This window comes from Amblyraja radiata, chromosome 5 (assembly GCF_010909765.2).
Source record: "Amblyraja radiata isolate CabotCenter1 chromosome 5, sAmbRad1.1.pri, whole genome shotgun sequence".
NCBI classification, from domain to species: domain Eukaryota; kingdom Metazoa; phylum Chordata; class Chondrichthyes; order Rajiformes; family Rajidae; genus Amblyraja; species Amblyraja radiata.
Window position 1 is genome coordinate 89187877 of NC_045960.1, and position 22825 is coordinate 89210701.

General features: G+C 43.0%; 1 protein-coding gene across 6 annotated transcripts in view; it reads left to right on the forward strand.

Moving 5' to 3' along the window:
• Positions 1–12179, forward strand: part of LOC116973527 (muscular LMNA interacting protein) — a 111095-nt gene extending 98916 nt beyond the window's left edge. For all 6 annotated transcript variants that reach the window (XM_033021696.1, XM_033021695.1, XM_033021700.1 and 3 more), the window contains one exon: positions 11702–12179. Coding sequence is in view for 1 of the 6 variants with exons in the window: in XM_033021700.1 (XP_032877591.1) it covers positions 11702–11716 (15 nt within the window). In the remaining 5 variants the exon portion in view is untranslated. The remainder of the gene's footprint in view (positions 1–11701) is intronic.
• The last annotated feature ends 10646 nt before the right edge of the window (positions 12180–22825 follow it).

The following is a 22825-nucleotide window of genomic DNA, read 5'->3' on the forward strand; positions in this document are numbered from 1 at the left end:
CATATGGGGTTCCACAGGGTTCGATTCTGGGGCCCCTGCTTTTCTCGCTGTAGATACTTCCTCTGGGTTCCATCCTTAGAAGGCATGGCATCTCTTTCCATTGTTATGCAGATGATACCCAACTTTATTTGCCGCTGCGGAAGGAAGACGCCTTTTCTGTAAATTCACTTCTGTCTTGTCTTGAGGACATTAAGTCCTGGATGGCCCTAAACTTTCTAGGATTTAATGAAAAGAAGACAGAGGTGATTTTGTTTGATCCCAATGGCTGCCGTGAACCTCCATTTGTTGATTTAGGTCCATTGTCACGGTACGTGAAGCCAACAGTTTTGAATCTGGGTTTTAGGATGGACAGTGACTTTAAATTAGATCGCCAAATAGGCACGGTGGTTAAGTCCAGCTTCTTTCACTTAAGGAAGCTGGCAAGGGTGAAACCCATTCTCGAGCGGCAGCATTTTGAGACAGTAATCCATGCCTTTATTACATCTAGGCTGGATTACTGTAACGCACTCTATTTTGGAGTTGCTCGTTCTTCACTGGCTCGTCTCCAGTTGGTTCAGAATGCTGCTGCTCGCCTTTTAACTGGAACTCGAAAGAGGGAGCACATAACACCAATTCTGGCCTCCCTCCACTGGCTCCCGGTGCTCTCTCGAGTTCATTTTAAAATTCTGTTATTTGTTTTTAAATCTCTGAATGGGCTCGCCCCGCCTTACCTCTCTGAGCTGCTCCACCCATACGCTCCTGCCCGGTCCCTCAGGTCAGCTGATCAGCTGCTCCTGGAGGTACCGAGGTCTAAGCGGAAGCTCAGAGGGGATAGAGCCTTCTCTGTTGCTGCTCCGGCACTCTGGAACGCTCTGCCGTTGCACGTCAGACAGGCCCCCTCACTGTCCATCTTCAAATCCAGTATTAAAACACATTTATACTCCCTGGCTTTTGACCATGCATGAGACTTTGCTCCTGCTTGTAGTGTTTTTTTAATATTTCTTTATTCTGAATATCTTTACTTACTCTATCTTTTAACTGTTATTATTGGTGTGTATTAACTTTTTTGTCAATGATTAGTGATGTACAGCACTTTGTTGCAACTATGTTTGTTTTTAAAGTGCTCTATAAATAAAATTATCATTATTATTATTATTAATTTCATATAATTTCATTTCATTTAATTGGATTTATTGAATTATATGAAATCAAATCCCCAGCATCTGTGTTGGGATTTGCACTCTGATCTATGGATCAGTAGCCCAGGGCTCAGCAACAGTCTCCCCTTGCAGTCGGCAATCACTCATTACTGATGGCTATCAATTACAGCCATTGAGAAGCAATTCCCTACGGTAATCAGGGCAGGATCATGCTTGACTTGAATTACCTCTACAGCCAAACCGCTGACAGGAATCACCCATTCCCATTTGCAGGAAGTGTAGGAAGGAACTGTGGATGCTGGTTTACACCGAAGATAGACACAAAATGTTGGAATAACTCAGTGGCTTAGGCAGCATCTCTGGAGAAAAGGAAATGGGTGACGTTTCGGGTCGAGGCCCTTCTTCAGACTGAGAGTCAGGGGAGAGGGAAAGGAGAGATAAGAAAAGGTACAAAGAACAAATGAATGAAAGGTATGCAAAAGGACAAATCAAAGTCAGCAACGATGATCAAGAAAAGGTAGAGCCCACAATGGTCCATTGTTGGCTGTGGAGAAGGTGATAACGAGTGAATACAAACAGTGAAACTAAGTAGTGCGACAGTGAAACTAGTGCAATGATAGGGCGGGGGAGGGACGGAGAGAGGGAATGCAAGGTTTACTTGAAGTTAGAGGACAAAATTCATACTGCTGGGTTGTAAGCTGCCCAATCGAAATATGAGGTGTTGTTCCTCCATGTTTAGGAATGTTGCTTCCTTGACCATAGAATACTATTATAGAAAATATATCAAATTTATTGAATGGATCCAAGATCTAGGACAAAGTATATATGATATAAATTATTAGTAAGGGATTTTACACTTGTCCAAAGATGATTTTATGAAACCAGTCATTAGGCTCATCAGTGACTGCAGCAACATCACCAATAAATGCTTACATTACAATTTTGTTTCCTTGAAGAATTGGAATTCTCCTCTGTAGACTGATACATTCCAGAGAAGAGCTTGTAGCTTGTATGTACCATCTCACCCCCATTTTCTTTCAGTCTGAAGGGTCCCAGCCCAAAACGTTACTCTATTCCTTCCACAGACGCTGCCTGACCTGCTGAGTTACTCCAGCACTTTGTGTTTTGCTCAAAATGTCAGCATCTGCAATTCTTTTCTTTTCCTTTCTGCACCTCACTCCTTTAGCTGAGAGCCACAAACAGTGAAGTGGCAAGTTGAAATTCTTCTGGACATTCCAGTGAGCTGTGTTTGGACACCTGACTGCTCGCCAATACTACGCTAACATATGATCCAATGCTCTTAAATACATCAGATTATGGACTAGCCACTATAAAGAGATGGTCCTATTGGGCAGTGGCAGAGCAGTCTGTCCCTGCCTAAAGACGCATGTCTGTCAGCAGAGGACAATTGGAACACAACTCTTAATTCAATGCAGAGGCACATTCTTCTGCCCGGTTCAGAGAGTGCCAGTAGAGGCAAAGAACTCCCAATAAAAAAAAGCTCAACAGGTCAGGCAGCATCTGTGGAAAGAGAAACTGTCAACGTTTCGGGTCTGTGAATGAGAACAGAACAGGAAAATGTAAATTTGTTTTCAGTGAAAGTGGGTAAGCGACGTGTGGAACAAAGGGGATGTCAGTGGTAGTTTAGTTTAGTTTAGAGATACAGTGTGGAAACAGGTCCTTCGGTCCATCAAGTCCACGCCGAACAGTGGTCACTCATACACTAGATCTATCCTTCACACTAGGGAAATTGTACAGAAACCAATTAACCCACAAACCTGCATATCTTTGGAATGTGGGAAGAAACCGGAGAAAATCCACAGGGAGAACGTACAAACTCCGTACAAACACCCCCCTGGTCAGTATCGAACTCATGTTTCTGGTGCTGTAATGTAGCAACACAACCGCTGCACCACTGTGGTACTTGGAAGGATGAATTAAAATGGCATAAGGGTGGCTGTTACCAGCGCAATAATCCTCTTGGTCTATATAATGTCATGCATGTTCCAAATACACAAATATGCATAAAATGAGCATGTTTAACATTATTTTACATTGTGATCCTGCATGTGACTTGTAGCTATAGGAGAAGCAATTAGTGCAGACAAGGTAAAGAAGTAATGTAATTAAAACATGCTGGCACTGTTCCAGTTATGTTGAAAACAAACATCAATAGATTCGCTAATCTCACACAACCTGAATTTTGATTGTTCTAAAATGAGCCCCCTACAAGTTACATAGAGCACACAGAGATTAGTTTAGTAAAATTACTGAAAGCAAGCTTAGATTCATGAAAACACAAGGAACTGCAGATGATGGACTCTTGAGCAACACACAAAGTACATCAGTGGAGGGAATAGATTTCCTTTAGAAACAAAGAACTACAAATACTCAAAAGGACACAAAGTGTTGGAGTAGCTGAACAGTTCAGGCTGCATCTCCGGAGATGCTCTCCAGGAGATGTTTGACCTGCTCATTTACTCCAGCATTTTGTGCCCTTAATAGATTTCCTGAACATATTGCTGAATTCCTCCAGTGCTGCACCCTCACAATCTCCTTATCTAAAGGAAATATTATACGCGTGGAAGCCACTTCCAGGTTTGTTCTTTAGTTTGGAGATACAGCAAAGAAACAGGCCTTTGGGTCCATCAAGTCCGCACCGACCAGCGATCCCCGCACATCAACACTATCCGACACACACCACGAGGGGCAATTTACATTTATACCAAGCCAATTAACCTACAAACTTGTAAGTCTTTGGAATGTGGGAGGAAACCAAAGATCTCGGAGAAAACCCACGCAGGTCACGGGGAGAATGTACAAACTCCGTACAGACGGCACCCGTCGTCAGGATCGAACCCGGGTCTCCGGCGCTGTAAGGCAGCAAATCTACCGCTGCGTCACCATGCTGCCTGTTCCGCAGAAGTAACACTCCACTCATGAGATTGTGTGAATGTTCATTAGAGGGAGTCAAACTCAACCGAAGAATGGAGGTTTAGTTTAGTTTATTATTCTCACGTCTACCTCACAGCTTCAATGACCCAGGTGCAATCCTAACCTCAGGTGCTATCTGTGTGGAGTTTGCACGTTCTTCCTGTGACCGAGTGGTTCCTTCCCAGCTGCTCCAGTTTCCTCACACATCCAAAAAACATGCGGGTTTGCAGGTTAAATGGCTGCTGTAAATTGGCCCACGTGTGTAGGTGAGTGGTAGAATCTGAGGCTGGTGGGTAGGAATGTGCAGGGAATAAAAAGGGATGAGTGTAAAATTAATGTATGTGAGTGATGGTTAACATGGAGTCAGTCGGCCAAAGGGTGATTTCTCCATGCTGCATCTCTCGTTGGATCTGTGACTTTATGTGGGTCAATATCTTGCCACATTTGGTTGAAATTACTGTGCCACACTTAAGAAGGTGTAACCTACACCACCATTGTAATGCAACCTTTCATTTCATGGGCTGCGGTGACAGTGCTGGTGTCACAGTTGTAGTATTTCTCTGAGTTACCTTAGTTGTCCTCAGTCATCTGATCCGCTGAAGCTTTGCAACATTATGTAGCAAAACCTGGGTGAGACTGTCCAGTGAGAAACTAATCTTGCTTTACCCAAATCTCACCTGTACACTATTAGCTTTGGTAGCTTTGAAGCGATTAAGAACTGGAAATTATTTCCCTTCATGTAAAATCTTTGTGGCCACCCAAATGGCTGAAATCAGCTAATTTAATGTGTATAGATCTGAGGCATTCCTGAATGAATGGCAAAGCCTTTTACTTGATATTCTTGATTCTTTTAGTTCAGATTAGTTTTGAGATACAGTGAAGAGACAGGGCCTTTGGCCTACCGAGTCCACACCGACCAGTGATCCCTGCACATTAACACTACACACACTAGGGACAATGTACACTTATACCAAGCCAATTAACCTACAATCTTGTACGTCTTTGGAGTGTGGGAGGAAACCAAAGATCTCGGAGAAAACCCACGCAGGTCACGGGGACAACATACAAACTCTATACAGACAGCACCCATAGTCGGGATCGAACCCAGGTCTCTGGCTGCATGCGCTGTGAGGCAGTAACTACCAATGCGCCACCGTGCTGCCAATAACTTGTTAACTTAAACCCAACAGTCTCACCCAGATTCTCCTATAATTTATGAACTTATCAATTTACAGGCAACTTCAACATTCCTGCATCATAATTTTAAGACTGGCATAAAGTTAAACAAACAAATATATCAGAGTTTTCAAGCTGAAGTGACCACAAAGTTAACCCAAGAAGATCATAAGGACATAAGTGATAGGAGCAGAATTAGGCCATTCCGCCCACCAAATCTACTGCGCCATTCAATCATGGCTGATCTATCTCTCCCTCCTAACCCCATTTTCCTGCCTTCTCCCCATAACCCCTGACACCCATACTAATCAAAAATCTATCTGTCTCTGCCTTAAAAATATCCATTGACTTGACCTCCACAGCCTTCTGTGGCAAAGAATTCGACAGATTCACCACCCTCTGACAAAATAAATTCTTTCTCATCTCCTTCCTAAAGGAATGTCCTTTAATTCTGAGGCTATGACCTCAAATGCTAGACTCTCCCACTAGTGGAAACCTCCCCACATCCACTCTATCCAAACCTTTCACTATTCGAGGTGAGGTTTAAGATGTTTAAGGAGATTCTGAAAGGAAAATGGAGAGTGGGAAAGGTTGTTAGATTTAGTGAGGGAATTTGACCAAGGTAGTCAGCCTTCCCATTTACAAACAAAGAAGTTGGCTTCACTGTGCAAAGCTGGATCCAGAGTATCAAAGGCACCGGCTGTTAGGACAAGCATTGTGAGCCATGTATCCATGATGTGTGCTGACAACATAAGCCAACAGATCAGGTTCCAGTTAAAATATCTGCTCACATCAAAGACACTTCATTCTTTCACTGTGAGATGAGCCGTTCCAAACTAAGCTTAAAAAATAATTAAAAAAACATGATGCACTTTGATTTTTGTATTTTAGATAATCAGCAGGATTAAAGAGATTCATTGAATAAAAGCTTTTTATTCTGAGGTATGAAGGAGGTGAAGAATTTCAAGTTCAAATCATCTTTGGTGAGGACTCGATGAGCCTGTTTCCATGCTCTGTAACTCTAATGCCTGCCTCCTTGAGAATGTCGGCAAAATAATCTCTTATACTTTGTTTCAAGAGAGCAACAAAGAGTGTTTAATTGTCAAACCACACAGAACAGAAGAATGAAACTGTTATTTGCTTCAGCTTTAACATTAACGCATCGACACTAATAAATGTACAACGAACAATAATACAAGAAGTGGTGACAGGTAGTACTAGGTAACCAGTCTGTAATAGAGCGAGCTGAAGTATATAGTGGAACCTACACAAAGTCCATCACAGAGTAGAAACAAGGAGCTGCGGATGCTTGTTAATACACAAAAGTACATAAAGTACTGGAGTAACCCAGCAGGTCAGGTAGCATCTCTGGTGAACATGGATAGACAAAGTTCTGGTCACGATCCTTCTTCATCTGAAGAAGGGTCTTGAACTGAGATGTCAACTGTCCATGTTCTCCAAAGATGCTGCCTGACCTGCTGAGTTACTCCAGCACTTTGTGTACCCAAAGTCTATCATAGATTGTCGCTGAGGTGGTAGTTGTGGTTAGGGTTTTGCAGGTGCGGTTCAAGTGCCTCAATGTTAATGGGAAGAAGCCATTCTTGAGCCTGGAGGCAATGATTTCTCAGGCTCCAGTACCGACTTCCTGATGGTAACAGTGATATGAGAGCATGGCCAGGGTGGTGTGGGTCTTTAATGATATTAGTTACCTTTTCGTGGCAGCACCTCCTGCCTCAATATCCATGATGGACTGGGCAAAGTTCATCACTTTCTTGAGTCTCCTTTGTTCTTGGCCATTCGAGTTACCAATCCAGGCCGTGAGGCAACCAGTCAGTATGTTCTCACACCTGTCAAAGTTCGATAGAGAATCTGGCGGCATCTGAAGAAGCAGAAGCATTAATGAGCTTTCTTTGTGATTGCATCGATGTGCTGGGCACAGGATAGATTTTCAGAGTTATGTGGTTCCAGGAATTTGATGCTGTTGGCTCATTCAATAACCTTCACATCGATGTGCTAAAGTTATCCCTTTTATGTATCAGATAGAAAGATCTGCTGTGATCAGTCAATAGTTTTTGATAGAGAAAGGATAACAGACATAATTTGAAGATTATGAAAGGAAGGCATTTATTTAAAGGCATGTGGAGATGCCCTTTATTCTGAATATTTCTCACCATGCTTGTAAAAGATTCTCAGACATTTCCTGTGGATTAATTGCGTCTGAATGGGCCGCTCAAAGGAGGAAAGTGATTACTGTAGTGTTTACTAACGTTTATCGCAGTAGGCCTCAATTTCTTTTGTGGAATATCATCTGTCTTTGGAGCTATAGGTCGCAGTCATAGCTCCCACTACCTCCTCTTGTTACTTGAAGTGGTTGAGGGCATAAGTAATGGATGTTCACCATCTGATCTCATGTAAACATTGTAGCTGCCTTTGTTGCTGTGATATTCTGACAATCAATGCCACACAATGATTTGGATGAGAACGTACATAGCATGGTTAGCAAGTTTGCAGATGACACAAAAATAGGTGTTATTGTAGATAGTGAAGATGGCTGTCAAATATTGCAGCAGGATCTTGATCGGTTGGGCAGGTGGGCTGGGGAATGGTTGATGGAATTTAATACAAATAAATGTGAGGTGTTGCATTTTGGGAGCACTCACAAAGATGTTGTCAAACTGGAAAGGATGCAGATAAGAATTACGAGGATGTTGCCAGGACTCGAGGTCCTGAGCTATGGGGAGAGGTTGAGCAAGCTTGGACTCTATTCCTTGGAATGCAGGAGGGTGAGGAGTGATCTTATAGAGGTGTGTAAAAACACGAGAAGAAGAAATCGGGTAGAGCCTCTTGCCCAGAGTAGGGGAATTGAGGACCCAGAGGACATAGGTTTAAGGTGAGGGGGGAAAGATTTTATAAGAATCTGAGGGGTAATTTCTTTCACGCAAAGGGTGGTAGGTGTATGGAACGAGCTGCCAGAGAAGCTAGTTGAGGCAGGTACTATCGCAATGTTTAAGAAACATTTAGACAGGTACTTGGATTGGGTAGGTTTAGAGGGATATGGGCCAAATGCAGGTAGGTGGGACTAGTGTAGATGGGACATGTTCGCCGGTATGGGCAAGTTGGGCTGAAGGGCCTGTTTCCATGCTGTAAGAATCTATGATGCTATGACTCTATGATCAGCGAGGGTATTAACATCACTTATGCACATTATTGGAACCACAACCTTCTTCAGTAATGAAGAGCGCAGTGGCAGCCTCATTCATCTCAGCTTGATGCTAACTCCCACATTGCAGTGGTGAAGTAATTGGAGGACAGATTGCTTACCTTAATGCTGTACCGTCTACAATTTGATATTTCTATACCGGGAAAAGATTCTGGCAGTCTACCTTACCAATCTGCAACGTATTTGGAAGAAACAGTGTTTAACACAATGACCAAAATACAGAAAGATGGAGTACCTCAGAAAAGTAACTGGTGCCTGTCAATGTTTTTCCAATTTAGATTCCGTTCACTCTGTAGAAGTATGGGAATTATAACCACTAATATACCAACTTGCCATACATCAGTGAGATCAAGTGTAGGCTGGAACATCATTTTGCCCAACACTTGTCATCAGTCCACCATGCCCTACTAGATCTCCCAGTTGCTAAACATTTTAACTCCTCTTCCCATTCCCATACTGATGTTTCTATCCTGGGTCTCCTTCGTTTTCATAGTGAGGGCTCACAGACTGGAGGAACAGCGCCTCATAATCCTCTTGGCTAGCTGACGTGTAGTACGCAACGGAGCGGAACGTGGGCCTTTTTGTCATCCATTTCAGTAACCCGACCCGACTCGCAGTGTAATCAACGTTGTGGGGGAACAATTTGTAAATTATAATTCTGAAAATGAGGAGAAGATTTTTACCAAAGAACTTTTATTTTTATGAGGATGTTTCCGTAACCGGCTTCCATCTCCGCACCAGTATCTTTGCTCCGCTACACCGGGATCCTTGGTGCGGAGACGGAAGCCGGTTACGGAAATGGGGCCGAAGATTACCTATGAAACTGCCCATGACCGTACTACGTCTTTTTCGTCGAGTGATCTATCTTGCTTGCTATAGGATCTTTGCTTTATCCTGCTGTTCCTCCCTTCTATCTTTCTTTCCTCCCACCACCCAAATCAATCTGAAGAAGGGTCCCGACCCAAAATGTCACCTATTCGTGTTCTCCAGAGATGCTGCCTGCTCTGCTGAGTTATGCCTACACTTTGTGTTTTTATTAGCAGCTTGTAAATGTGACTTACAAAGCTGACATAGGTCATGCTTTAGTGAGTGCCTGCACTATTGTGCTTTGGAATGGAATGCAGGAATGCAGGAATGTATCTTTCCATTTACAGATTGTTACGGAGCTATCTTTGTTACATAGTCACACAGCACAGAAACAATCCTTCAGCCCACTGACAAATACCCATGTGTAGAAAGGAACTGCAGATGCTGGTTTAAAACGAACATAGACATAAAATGCTGGAGTAACGGGATAGGCAGCATCTCTGGAAAGAAGGAATGGGTGATGTTTCGGGTCGAGACGCTGTTTCATACTAGAGTCAGAGGAAAGGGAAACAAGAGATATAGACGGTGATGTAGAACAAATATAGAACAAACTAGACTATGTGGATCCCATGTTCACACGGGAGGGCTGGTCCCCCAACGCAATATTCCAGCTCTCCACCAATTCCAATATTGGTGGCCATTGGGGAGGGGGGGCGGCTTTCTGGAGCGCTACTATGGGTGTTGTGGGCCGTATGGATTCTTGTGCTGGCATCTCAGTCACTCAGGCCTGGTGGGCTGGCAGCTCAGTCACTCAGGCGTGGTGGGCTGGCAGCTCAGTCACTCAGGCCTGGTGGGCTGGCAGCTCATTCACTAAGGCCTGGTGGGCTGGCAGCTCAGTCACTCAGGCCTGGTGGGCTGGCAGCTCATTCACTAAGGCCTGGTGGGCTGGCAAATATGGTAGCGTTTTTTTCAAAAATCAAAATACAGCGCAGACAGGAAGTGGTCGAGATGAGACTTTTAGTTATATAGATAAAGTAACGATGATAAAGGAAACTGGCCATTGTTAGCTGGTTGCCAGGTGAGAACTGCTGGGATTGCTCTGCTGGAGGGTGGCATGGTCCGAATGGTCTGATCAATCTTGCTCTGTGTTGTTATAAGAGGTGAGGATACAATGGGGGAGGCGGAGGAAGAGATTGAATTAGAAGGGGACGACTTTAACATTGAACATTGGATTGTAGAACAGTACAGCATAGGTAGAGGCCCTTCAGCCACAATGTTTGTGCCAAACAAAATCCCAAGATAAACTGACCTCCTCTGCCTGCTTGTGATTCATATCCCTCCATATTCTGCAAATCCATGTGCCTATCCAAAAGGGTCTTAAATGCCACTATTGTATCTGCCTCCATCATTATCCCTGGCAATGCATTCCAGGCACCCATCACTCTCTGTGTAAAAAATCAACCCCTCACATCTTCTTTAAGCCCTTTTCTTTAAAGCTGCACTCTAATCTTTGACATTTGACAAAATGTGTTGACAGTCTACCCTCTCTATGCCTCTCATAATTTAATATATAGTTCTATCAGGTCTCCCCTCACCCCTGGTACCCCAGAGAAAACAATCCAAGCTTTTTCAACCTCGCCTATAGCTAATATCCTCTAATCCAGGCAGCATTCTGATAAACTTCACCTACACTCTCTCAAAAGCTTCTGCAACTTTTCTGAAATGGGCTAACCAGAACATTAAGGTGAGAGGGGGAAATTTAATAGGAACCTGAGGGACAACATTTTCACACAAGGGTGGTGGGTATATTGAACGAGCTGCCAGAGGAGGTAACATCGCATCATTTAAAAGACATTTGGGCAGGATACATGGATAGGAAAGGTTTAGAAGGATATGGGCCAAAGCATACAGGTGGGACTAGTGTAGACAGGGCGTGGGCAAGTTGGCTGTCGGGCCTGTTTGCATGCTATGTGACTATGACTCTAACTGCACACAATACTTCAAACGTGGCCTAACCAAAGTTTCATGGTGTTGCAATGACTTCCTGACTCTTGCACGTTCCTATATTGATTTTTTTCATCTCCATCTCCAAGATTCTATCCGTGAGTAACAAATGCAATTGTGAAGCATTGTGTGTGCAACTGGGAGACAGAGCAAGATATTTACAGGGAAGAGTGGGTGAAGGGAGTTGAATGATAAATAAAAGGGTAGAACTTTCTTTGCAATTATTTTGAAAGATGGTAAATAAATTAAATTTAGGTTTATTATTGTCTCGTACTGATGCACAGTGAAAAACTTTGCTTTGCATGCTACCCTATCAATTCAGATATACAATACAAAAATAAATTAATGCTAAACTCAAGTACAATAGATATTTGGATGGGTTTGATATGAATGTCTAACTGTTGCTTTTTTCCTCCCTCAGGTGACAAGACTGTAATATGCTGTAGACCATCTCCTGGTCTAACGTTTCAACTGAAAGCACATTTAAAAAGAGCTTCTTGTAAATATGTAATAAAAAAATTCTAACCATTACGAAGTGCTGCCATTGTAACCACAAAAAAAAAATCAAATAATGATTACATTATTTATTTAATAAAATCCCAACCCTTTTAAAATTGCTGATGAAGGAACAAGAAACTGCAGGTGCTTGGTTATACACAAAAGGACACAAAGCACTGGAGTAACTGGGTGGGTAGGCGAGATTCCCGGTTGAGACCCCAAATATCCATGTTCTCCAGAGATGCTGCCTGACCTGCAGAGTTACTGCAGCACTTTGTGTCCTTTTAAAATTGCCATCTGATGATATTTACAATGTAAACATTCAATGTGGTCAGATAACAGTAATTGCTCACATTCTTCTGGATGAGAATCACCTGTAGCAGTAGATAAATGGGCAATGAATGTTTTATTGTCAGACTTGCGGCTAAACGTGTTCAACTTCCAGCCTACATACCAGTGAAGATGTCGGCAGACAATTTTCAATCAATGTTATTTTCTGTATGAATTTTAATGCTTTTTGAAGAAAATAAAGCCAACTGTTATTATGTTATTTTAAAATGGGGTAATGTGTTTCAAATTGCTTTTTTTTTAATGCTTTTGAACTCCTAATTTATCAATGTACATCCAAAAAACTTTAGAAATGACCATGCGCTTTTAAATGAAAATACAGTTGCTTGGTAAGTTATTGCAGATGAAAGCGTTTTTTATTTAGAGATACAGCACGGAAACAGGCCCTTCAGCCCATCAAATCCACGCCAACCATTGATCACCTGTTCACACTGGTACTATGTTATTCTACTTTTGCATCCACTCCTTGCACACAGAGACAATTTTACAGAGGGCCAATTCACCTACAAACCCGCACGTTGTTGGGATGTGGGAGGAAACCGGGCACCTGGAGGAAACCCACGCATTCACAGGGAGAAGGTGCAGACTCCACACAGAGAGCACCCGTGGTCAGGATTGAAGTTGCGTCTCTGCAGATGTGAGGCAACAGCTCTACTGCTGCACCACTGTGCTGCCCTTAAATGAACTTGAACGTGTTTTATACTCTGCCCCACAGTGATTACATTTTGGAAGGAGAAAATAATGCATAGACACAATATAGGAAGGATTTGATTGCACTGGAGAGGAAGCAAAAGGGTTTTTAGCAGTAATCGCCTAGGAAGAAAGGCTGCAGTTTTGAGGAGGTCTGGAGAGGTTGGGTTTGTGTTCCTCAGAGTGGAGGTGGGGGGGAGCTGAGCTGATTGAGGGGTACAGAATTATGATGGACATAAATAGTTTGAATAGCGAGAAACAGTTCCCACCAACAGAGAGGCCTAAAATTATCATCTATTTCTTGTTAAACATGCTCCATCATTAAAAATATATAACTTGCCTTCACAGAAGCCAGAAAGATATCTTAAGTGTTTGGCAAAATTCCCCAAACTGAATCTGAGAGCAACTAGTCTTTTAAAAATAATTGTTCCTTATTAATTTATTTCTGAACTATTATTACTGTGGCTAATCACCGTATGCTATTTTCAGCCTTGTTTATTTCTGTGGGATGTCTCCTTGAATGGTAAAATATTATTAGATAGCAGTATGTTGTAGTTGTAAGTGGCTGTCTCATCAAAGCAACGAAGGAGTACTGATGAAGGAGAGAACACTGGGGACAACAATAGTTTGCCAAACCAAAGGGTTAGGGTTAATGTTCAAATTTAGGACTGGAATATTTTAGTGAGATGCTGGGGAAGAGAGAATTCCAGATGACTGAAGTGTTTGCTCAGTGGTGCAGTGGAGAGATTGGTGAATTAGAGATACAGCAAGGAAACAGGCCCTTCGCCTCACCGAGTCCACGCCCTGCTTCTGTGCCACATAACTCCATGACTTTAATTATTTAATGTATTTGGTGACATACTTTTCCCATATCTGACTTACAAAAAATAAAGAGTATAAGTCTATGCAAAGACATCGGCATTTTAGGATGGAATAATGTAAGCGGTTTAAAAGTGATCTGAAGAAGATTTTATTTCACTCAGCTGATGGTTGCAATCGTGAACACACTGCGGTGCCTGGGAGCGTGGAGGAGGAAGAGATTCAAGAGTGTTTATTTGTTATATACACTGGATGTGAGCCAGAACAACGAACTGCTTACTTTTTGGAGCTTTAGAATTGCAACAACTACAATAAAAATATACAATCAAGTATCTATTATTCCAGGTAAAGCAGACCACGATAGTGCAAACACTACAATACATTGAGCAAGAATAGTGGTGCATAGTGACCTGGTGCTGAATTAGGGTTGTGGTTAGGTTTGTGTTGGGTAGTTTAAGAAGCTGATGGTTGATGGGAAGAAGCTGTTTTTTAATCTGGAGATAATGGGTTTTCAGGCTCCTGTATCTTCTCTCTGATGGTAATAGTGGGAAAAGAGAGTGGCCAGAGTGGTGCGAGTGTTTGAAGATCCAGTCTACCTCCTTATTATGGACCTCTTTATCATGGATTTTGGTTATAGTGGACGGAGCTTCCCCACAGTAATCACTGTCTCTTTAAGAACACGGGCTTCTGGTTATACTGGGGGAGGCCGTGGAAATTGACAAACAATTGTTTTGATCGACACTTGTGCATGAATACTCTATTAAACGATGTAACAAACAGCCTTTTGTATTTCTAGCTTGCTCAAACAGCTTTTTGGATATACAGCTGAAGTTCAACCATTTGTGGCTCTTATTTCAAGAAGCTGTTATCACTTACTGCTTGTTCTTGAATTTATGAGATGCAGTATTGTTTAGAGAAGCTTTTATGCCTGAGTGCTGAAGAGGAAATTGTATATTTCTATTCACGAGGTACTTCCTCCTCTCTTTCCCCATCTCAAGTGCTCTGCTTTCGAACATTTCTCAGGGTGAATTTAAAAAACTAAAATTGTCTTTCTGCAAGAATCCTTTCACCTCAACAACAGTAATTTGCATTTATAAATAATGATATTAACTTCACTTGTATAGCACCTTTCACACAATTGAATGCAACCCAAAGTTTTTTCCACATAGACACAGGTAGAAGCAAAAATACAATTTAAAACAATAAGAACATAGGCAGTAAGACAGTAAGAACATAGCATAAAAAGCACAGATATATATTAAAATATAACATTGCAAGTGTAAAAGGACAAAGGATATAAAGTCAGTTAAAAACTTGATTAAAAAGATAAGTTTTTAGCTGCCGTTTAAAAATGTCAACTGTGTGGGCATCACTCATAGCCCTGGGTAGGGTATTCCACAGCTTGGGAGCATAATTGAAAAAGGCTGCTTCACCAATTTTCCTTTTGCTGCGGCATTGAGTGGCTAACAGTCCAGCATCAGGAGACCTGAGCGCTCGAGTAGGGGCACAGAGAAGGAGGGACTGTAAAATATGCTGCTCCTAAGCAATTTAGGGCTTTATAGACAAGAAAGAGGACCTTATAGTCTATCCTGGATCTCACAGGGAACCAACGAAGGGAATATAATACTGGGGTGATATGTTCCATTTTCTTGGTATTTGTTAAGAGCCGGGCTGTGACATTTTGAAAGTGTATTTAATGTGGAAAAACATCCCAAGAAGTTTCCTGGAGGTGTTAGCAGATGGAAAACATGGTTGATGTGCCAAAGTAAGTATTATTCTTGCCTTGTGGAAACAAGGAAGTGCAGATGCTGGTTCACACAAGAGGATACGAAGTGCTGGAATAACTCATTGGGCCAGGTAGCATCTCAGGAGAATATGGATAGGTGATGTTTCAGGTTGAGACCCTTGTTCCGGCCTTATATTGTACTTATAATGGCACTGAAGGAGATCATTTGATCAATGAGTCCATGGTGACTACTGTGGAACAATCCCATTAGTCCCATCACCTTAATTCCTCATTCCCTTCTATTCTTTTTCTCAGTAGATGTGACACTATATTCTGCACTCTTGTTTCCTTTCTCTTTCACATACTTGTTCTATAACTTGATATGGTTTGCCTGGACAGTATGTAAAACATATGTTTTCACTATATGTTAGTGCACATGACAACAGTAACCCAATTCCAAGACCCTGCAACATATTCCCTTCAGTCAATGCCTATCAACTCCATTTTGATTCTTGTTAACATTGATTTCCACTTTGAAGTAGTTTGCAGCAGCATGTTAACCCACTGGTGTATCTGTGTGGGATCTGGGAGGCAACTGGAGCACCCAGAGAAAATGCAGGCTAAGGATCTGGTCAAAGAGGTTAAAGGATTGCAAGATAAATCTTGGCTTGGCAATCCTTTAAACTCCTCTTTCACTAAATCCTTAGCCTGTGTTTTATCTGGTTGCTTCAGTTGCCTCCCAAGGTAAATCTTGGCTTAGCAGCAACTTACCAAGAGTTATTAGTATTATCATTGGCATATTTCTTTGTGTTTATGGGCTGCTACACTGGCGGCCAAGTGTTGCATTTATCAACATGGTCCGTGCAGATTTTCTTTTGATGCAAGCAGATACTTTAATTGGCTGTCTTCTTTCTCAGGACGAGACAATCTTTATTAAACATGCTAACCTCTCCATCAGGCAACGGTACAGAGGTTTGAAAATGCAGACCTCCAGATTCAGGGACAGTTCCCACCCCGCAGTTATAAGGCAACTGAACTTCTCTCACCAACCAGCGAGTGGCCCCAATGGTTCGTCATCTATATCATACTAATAGACCATGTTCACCAGTACTGAACACATGGATCTAATCAGGATACAGATGTGGAATTGGACTCAGGCCCAGCACAGCCCATTTGTGTCTGGTCCATGGGAATTTTGTCCCTGGGCTCCTGGACCCATGTCCTGTGTCAGGGGGACAAGGGATCTGGTTTGATTGCAGGAGTTGGTACAATGTGTAGCAATGTTACAACATTTTGAGATTTAAAAATTCAAGTCTGCAACTTATCCCATCAGATAAAGCATGAAAAGAAGTTTAATTTGACACCTAATTCACTGTCATATCTTTAGTATTAAAAAAGTTATGGCCATTTTCATACTCGGAAATTAGCATCTTGTTCCCTATTGACTTTCCATTGACTTAACACAAAAGTTGTGATCGAGAACAGTCAAATGGCCATAACTTTATTAAAAATTAAGAGAACCGAAAGACATTTTCAGTTATTATAGATAGAAGCATTCTGAAACAAATATTAAACAATCTTACTTGGATGACCTGAAATTAAAGCATATAATTAGTTAGTTGCCCAATTGTAGCTAATTCCAAAACTCAATTACTAGATCTAAACATCTATCCATTTTTTAAGAAAAGATTAACATTTTTAAATAGCCTAAGTGTTCAAAGAACATTCACACAAGAATTCACAATAAAACATGATTTTTAAATCTCATTGATATTAATTTATAGGCCAAATGGAAGGGATTTAGTGTTCAATTGCTGTAAATTAATGGCCATTTAAATCAGTTTGCCAGTGGGTTTTTCCTCGAACGCGATGGTTTGGAACGTTGCCATTGCGGTGGATTTATAGCCCATATGCCCAGAAAGATACTGTGGGATTGAATGGGCCCCCAAGTCACGTATTCGCAACTTACAAATTTGAATAAAGGGATCTTAAGAAGCCCTTTTTAATGTAAAAATAAGCAGCCTACCTTGCCTTGTCCCCTACGTGATATCCGTCCCGTTGTCGGGGTTCGCGGCTTTAGAGGATGATTTTTAATCTACCATAACAATTAAATAACCCAATTTAGTTTAAAAATACCTGCAGCGAACAAATTTCGCAGCGATTTTTCATCAGCAACTAAGTAGGCTGAACAACCTTGATTTGAATAGCCTAGAGAAAATCACGTTTTAAACCCGCCCCCTCCCAAAGGCGCCAAAGTCGCCCACACGGGCAGCGGCAGAACTGCAGCGCCGCTGAAGGTCAGTTTTGCAACATACCTACAATGTGCTGTGTTTTAAGGGGATAGAATCTAGTCCATCAGTTGCTTGGTTTAGTTTAGTTTAGAGATACAGCACGGAGACAGACCCACCGAGTCTGCACCAACCAGCGATCCCCACACATGAACACTATCCTACACACTAGGGACAATTTACATTTATACCAAGTCAATTAACCTACGTCTTTGGAGTGTGGGAGGAAACCCACGCGGTCACAGACCGACAAGACCAGTAGTCGGGATCAAACCTGGATCTCTGGCCCTGTAAGCGCTGTAAGGTAGCAACTCTATGATTGTGCTACCATGCTGACCTTAATTATAATGTGGTTAACCTCTCTCCATCAACTCGTCAGGCTTCCAGAGAGTCAACTCTGAGAATATATTGCCATCATTGCCATGGCAACCTCTCTGCTGTGAATTGAGTCTGTTTCTGACAAAGGCTAATTTTTTTTCCCATAATGTGTATTATATTGGCCATTTCAGGCTAACCAGTATCCATCATCTTAATGCTATTATCTTGAAAATCTCCATCTGTTTAGTGAGATTTGTTCATGTCAATAATTCCTGGATAAATTAAGGGGTGTACAATGGTTGCAAATATATTTTTTCTCTGGCTTTTTACAACTTACCTTTGTGATATTATTCACTTTTTTGTATGAACATCTCCATTGCAAACAATATTAGACCGGTAGAGACACAAGAAAGAGCAGATGCTGGAATATAATGTAGAACATTATAAACTAGCCTATAAACATCTCTAAATTAAACAAAACTAAACTAAACTAAACACCAAGTGCTGGTCTGAAGAAGGGTCCCGACACGAAATGGGGCCTATCCATACACTCCAAAGATGCAGCCTGACCCATTGAGTTACTCCAGCATTTTGCGTTCAACAACATTAGACCAGCCCCTGGGCCAGTCTGTATGATTGACCCATGACTAACTCAAAATATAGCCTCGATCACATCCCATTAACCTTCTCAAAGTATACTTATAGGGTAAAATTGTGTTTCGTCTTTGGAGAAGAAATTAATATTCAGAAGAACATCTCAAATTTTGAATTCAGTTTGAAAACCACACAAACCAATGATTCTCTTTTTTGTGGATTCAAAAATAGTGGCCGGAGAGAGCTGTGGTTTTCATAACTCAAGAACCACCGATGCTTAGCGCATCCCTACTCATTTGCCACTTGTGTGGTTGGAACGTTAGAACCGAGAGTGTTCTATTCAGCCACCACCTTCAGTCATAAGATGCAAACTAGGTCAGGGTCTTACTTGAGAATGAGTGACGAAAGACAATAACTTTACCACCCAGTGCCCAAATATCCAGACAATCCAGTGTCAAGGATATTGTGTTTAAGAAAGAACTGCAGATGCTGGAAAATCGAAGGTACACAAAAAAGCTGGAGAAACTCAGCGGGTGCAGCAACATCTATGGAGCGAAGGAAATAGGCAACATTTCGGGCCGAAACCCTTCTTCAGACAGGTGGGGGGTGGGTAAGAAGAAAGGAAAAAGGAGGAGGAGGATCCCGAAGGCTGAGGGAGAGATAGGAAGGGGAGGAGACAGCAAGAGCTAACAGAATTGGGAGAATTCAATGTTCATGCCACCAGGATGCAGACTCCCCAAGCGGAATATGAGGTGCTGTTCCTCCAATTTCCGGTGGTGCTCACTCTGGCCATGGAGGAGGCCAGGGACAGAGAGATCGGTTACAGAATGGGAGGGGGAGTTGAAATGCTGAGCCACCGGGAGGTCAGGTTGGTTAATGCGGACCGAGCAGAGGTGTTCGGCGAAACGATCGCCAAGCCTACGCTTGGTCTCACCGATGTAGATCAGCTGACATCTAGAGCAGCGGATTCAATAGATGAGGTTGGAGGAGATGCAGGTGAACCTCTGTCGCACCTGAAACGACTGCTTGGGTCCTTGAATGTAGTCGAGGGGGGAGGTAAAGCGACAAGTGTAGCATCTCTTGCGGTTGCAAGCGAAAGTGCCCGGGGAGGGGGTGGTATGGGAGGGAAGAGAATAATTGACAAGGGAGTTATGGAGGGAGCGGTCTTTGCGGAAGGCAGACGGAGGGGAGTTGCTGTTGTTGCACCCGCTGAGTTTCTCCAGCCTACACTCCCCAGATCATTCCATGAACAAATAACCTCCAGAAAAAAAATATTATGTGCTCAAGCTACTCAACGGGACAAGCATCCACTCTGGAGGAACATGGATGGGTGATGTTTCTCTCCTTCCCCCACCCGCCATCCCCTTTTACCCGCATTCCTTTCCCTGAGCACAATTCATACCTCTTCTATCCTTACCTCCTTATTTTGCAATTTTATCTCTGGCCTTTGTCCAACCATCTACCTGGAACCACCCTCCCCCACCCCCACCCCCCTTACATATATCCACCTATCACTCACCAGGCTTTGTCCTGCCCCCAACTCTCTCCCAACCTTTTTCCCGTTACACACAATCTGAAGAAGGGTCCCAACCTGAAATATCACCTATCTATGTGCTGCTGCCTGAGCCGCTGAATTGTTCCAGCACTGTGCCTACTTTTGTTGACCAGCATCTGCAGTTCCTTGTGTCTTCAAGTTACTACCTGATCAGCTAAGTAATTCCAATCACTATGATTCAAGAATAGTTCTTTGGGGAAAGTGCCGTATTTCGTCTTCAGGTCATTATTTTACAGTGGTCTTCCTGAGCCACCTCAATATCAGAATTATTAACAGTAAATTTTACTTCGGAGTCACGTGAGTGACTATGTGAAGAACCCGCCAGGACGCATGCGTGTCATATAGCTTCACTCATTGCCAAATGACAGGCGGGGTGGAGCGTTCCCCCGCAGCGGTAATTTTGAAACCGAGACCGACAGGTAAGTGAATTACTCTGCGGTCGTTCTTTGTTTCCCGTGCTGTTTTTTACAGGGGGAAACTGGACAAAAATAGAGTCCACAAGGGCTGCGTCTAAAGCTGGCTGGGGAGGACCGCGGAGTTGCGGGCAGCCAGCAGCAGCTGAAGGCACCGGCATCCCCATGAGTGGGATCAGCTGTGCCCGACTTGGCACCCGCACCGGCCAGATCAACACCACGGCTGGGCGGGAAGACTACACAAAACAGAGCCGTTGACTCTGACAAGTCAAAACGGCAAGCGGAGGGAGCGTTCCCCCGCAGCGGCAAGTTTAAAACCGAGACCGACAGGTAAGGGAATTACTCTGCGGTCGTTTTTTGTTTCCCGTGCTGTTTTTCACAGGGGAAACTATGGGCAAGAGTCCACAAGGGCTGCACTGGTTGGAAAGAACTGCGGAGTTGCGGGCAGCTAGCAGCGGCTGACGGCACCAGATCACCGTGAGTGGGATCAGCTGTGCCCGACTTGGCACCCGCGCTGGCCAGATCAACACCACAGCCGGGCGGGAAGGCTATACGGAACAGAGCCGTAGACTCTGACAAGTCGGACTGCAAGAAATGCCGCGGGGACCAGCGTTGCTGGGGACAAATGGAGCGGCTTATTGAGCAGATGCTCCAACGTGACAGACTCCGGGAGATGGAGTCTAGTCACCATGGGTTATACAAAACACCCACAGCAGCACCTTACTTAGGGCTGCACAGTGCATCTCCCTCGACAGAGGGGAGTACTGGGGGTCAATTGTGGGCTGACCCTGAAGAGTGGTTTGCTGAACAAACAACAAGTGTGCAGGGGGTGCAGGAAGGAGAAAAAAGGAGGCAAAAACCCTGGGGCTCATAAAGGCGACAACAGGAAGGACCTCCTACACTCAAAGACAGCACCCTTATGCACCCACCAGCAGAGCAAGACAATCAGAAGCTGGTGAAAGCTCAAAGGCCGGACATACAGGACAGCGGTCTTTTTTAGGCCATGGCCCAGACCGGCCTTTGTGGAAAATGCGCAAACACCAAACCCAAACCCAGACACCGGCGCCTCAACCTCCTCGAAGACTACACAGGAAGAAGTAAACTTTCCACTGGTAACCATGGAGGTAGGTGGGTCTGGTCATTTACAAATTATAGGAAGTGTGAATAATACACATATCGGTGGGAGATTACACTTCTTTTGGGAGGCATGGAGTGCATTAACAACAGACACTTATATCCTAAACAGTATCCAGGGATATACCATTGAATTTGTGCACAAAAATAGCCCCAGTTCAGCATGTACCGAACCGAACATTCGTACTTTCACGAAAAGAAAAATTGGAAGCACATGCTGAACTGGTGAGACTCCACACTAAGGGGGTTATTGAAAAAACCAAACACGATTCTCTGGAATTTGTGTCTAATATCTTTACCAAAAACAAAAAAGATGGTGGTTGTCGCATTATCATAGATTTGACCTAATTGAATACATTTGTGCAGTATATTCATTTCAAAATGGAAACCTTTGTTATTGCCAAACAATTGATTTCCACAGGCTACTTCATGGCTAGCATCGACCTAAAAGATGCTTACTATTCAGTGCCTATACGGACTGATCACAGACGTTATTTAAAATTCAACTGGATGGGGCAGCCCTGGCAGTATAGAGCTCTACCAAATGGCTTAACATCAGCCCCCAGGCTGTTTACAAACATTTTGAAACAAGCCCTAGCGTTTCTTCGGAAACAAAAACATATGATCATGGCCTATCTAGATGACATATTGATTGTGGGCTATAGTTTGGAATTAGCCAAACTAGCTGTATCAGCCACCAAACAATTGTTTGAGAAACTGGGGTTTATCATCCATCCAGTTAAATCTAAACTAATGCCTTCCACCATAATGGATTAATTGGGGTTCACTATTGACTCAGTTCACATGTTGGTGACTTTACCAAAGGACAAGGCTACAGTCTTAACTGAGGCCTGCAACAACCTCATTGACATCAGTGAACCATCTATCAGATTGGTAGCAAGGGTGATTGGCAAAAAAGTGGCTGCTTTCCTAGCCACACAATTTGGACCTTTGTATTATCAAAATTTACAAAGGGCAAAAATACAAGCACTCAAAAATAATGCTGGTCATTTCGACAGACCAATGAAGCTACCAATCAAAGCAATTATAGAATTAAAATGGTGGAGGGATAACATTCGGCATTGTTCCAGCCCTATCATTATCAGCAACCCCTCAGTGGTGCTACAAACTGATGCCAGTGCACTTGGTTGGGGTGCTACCA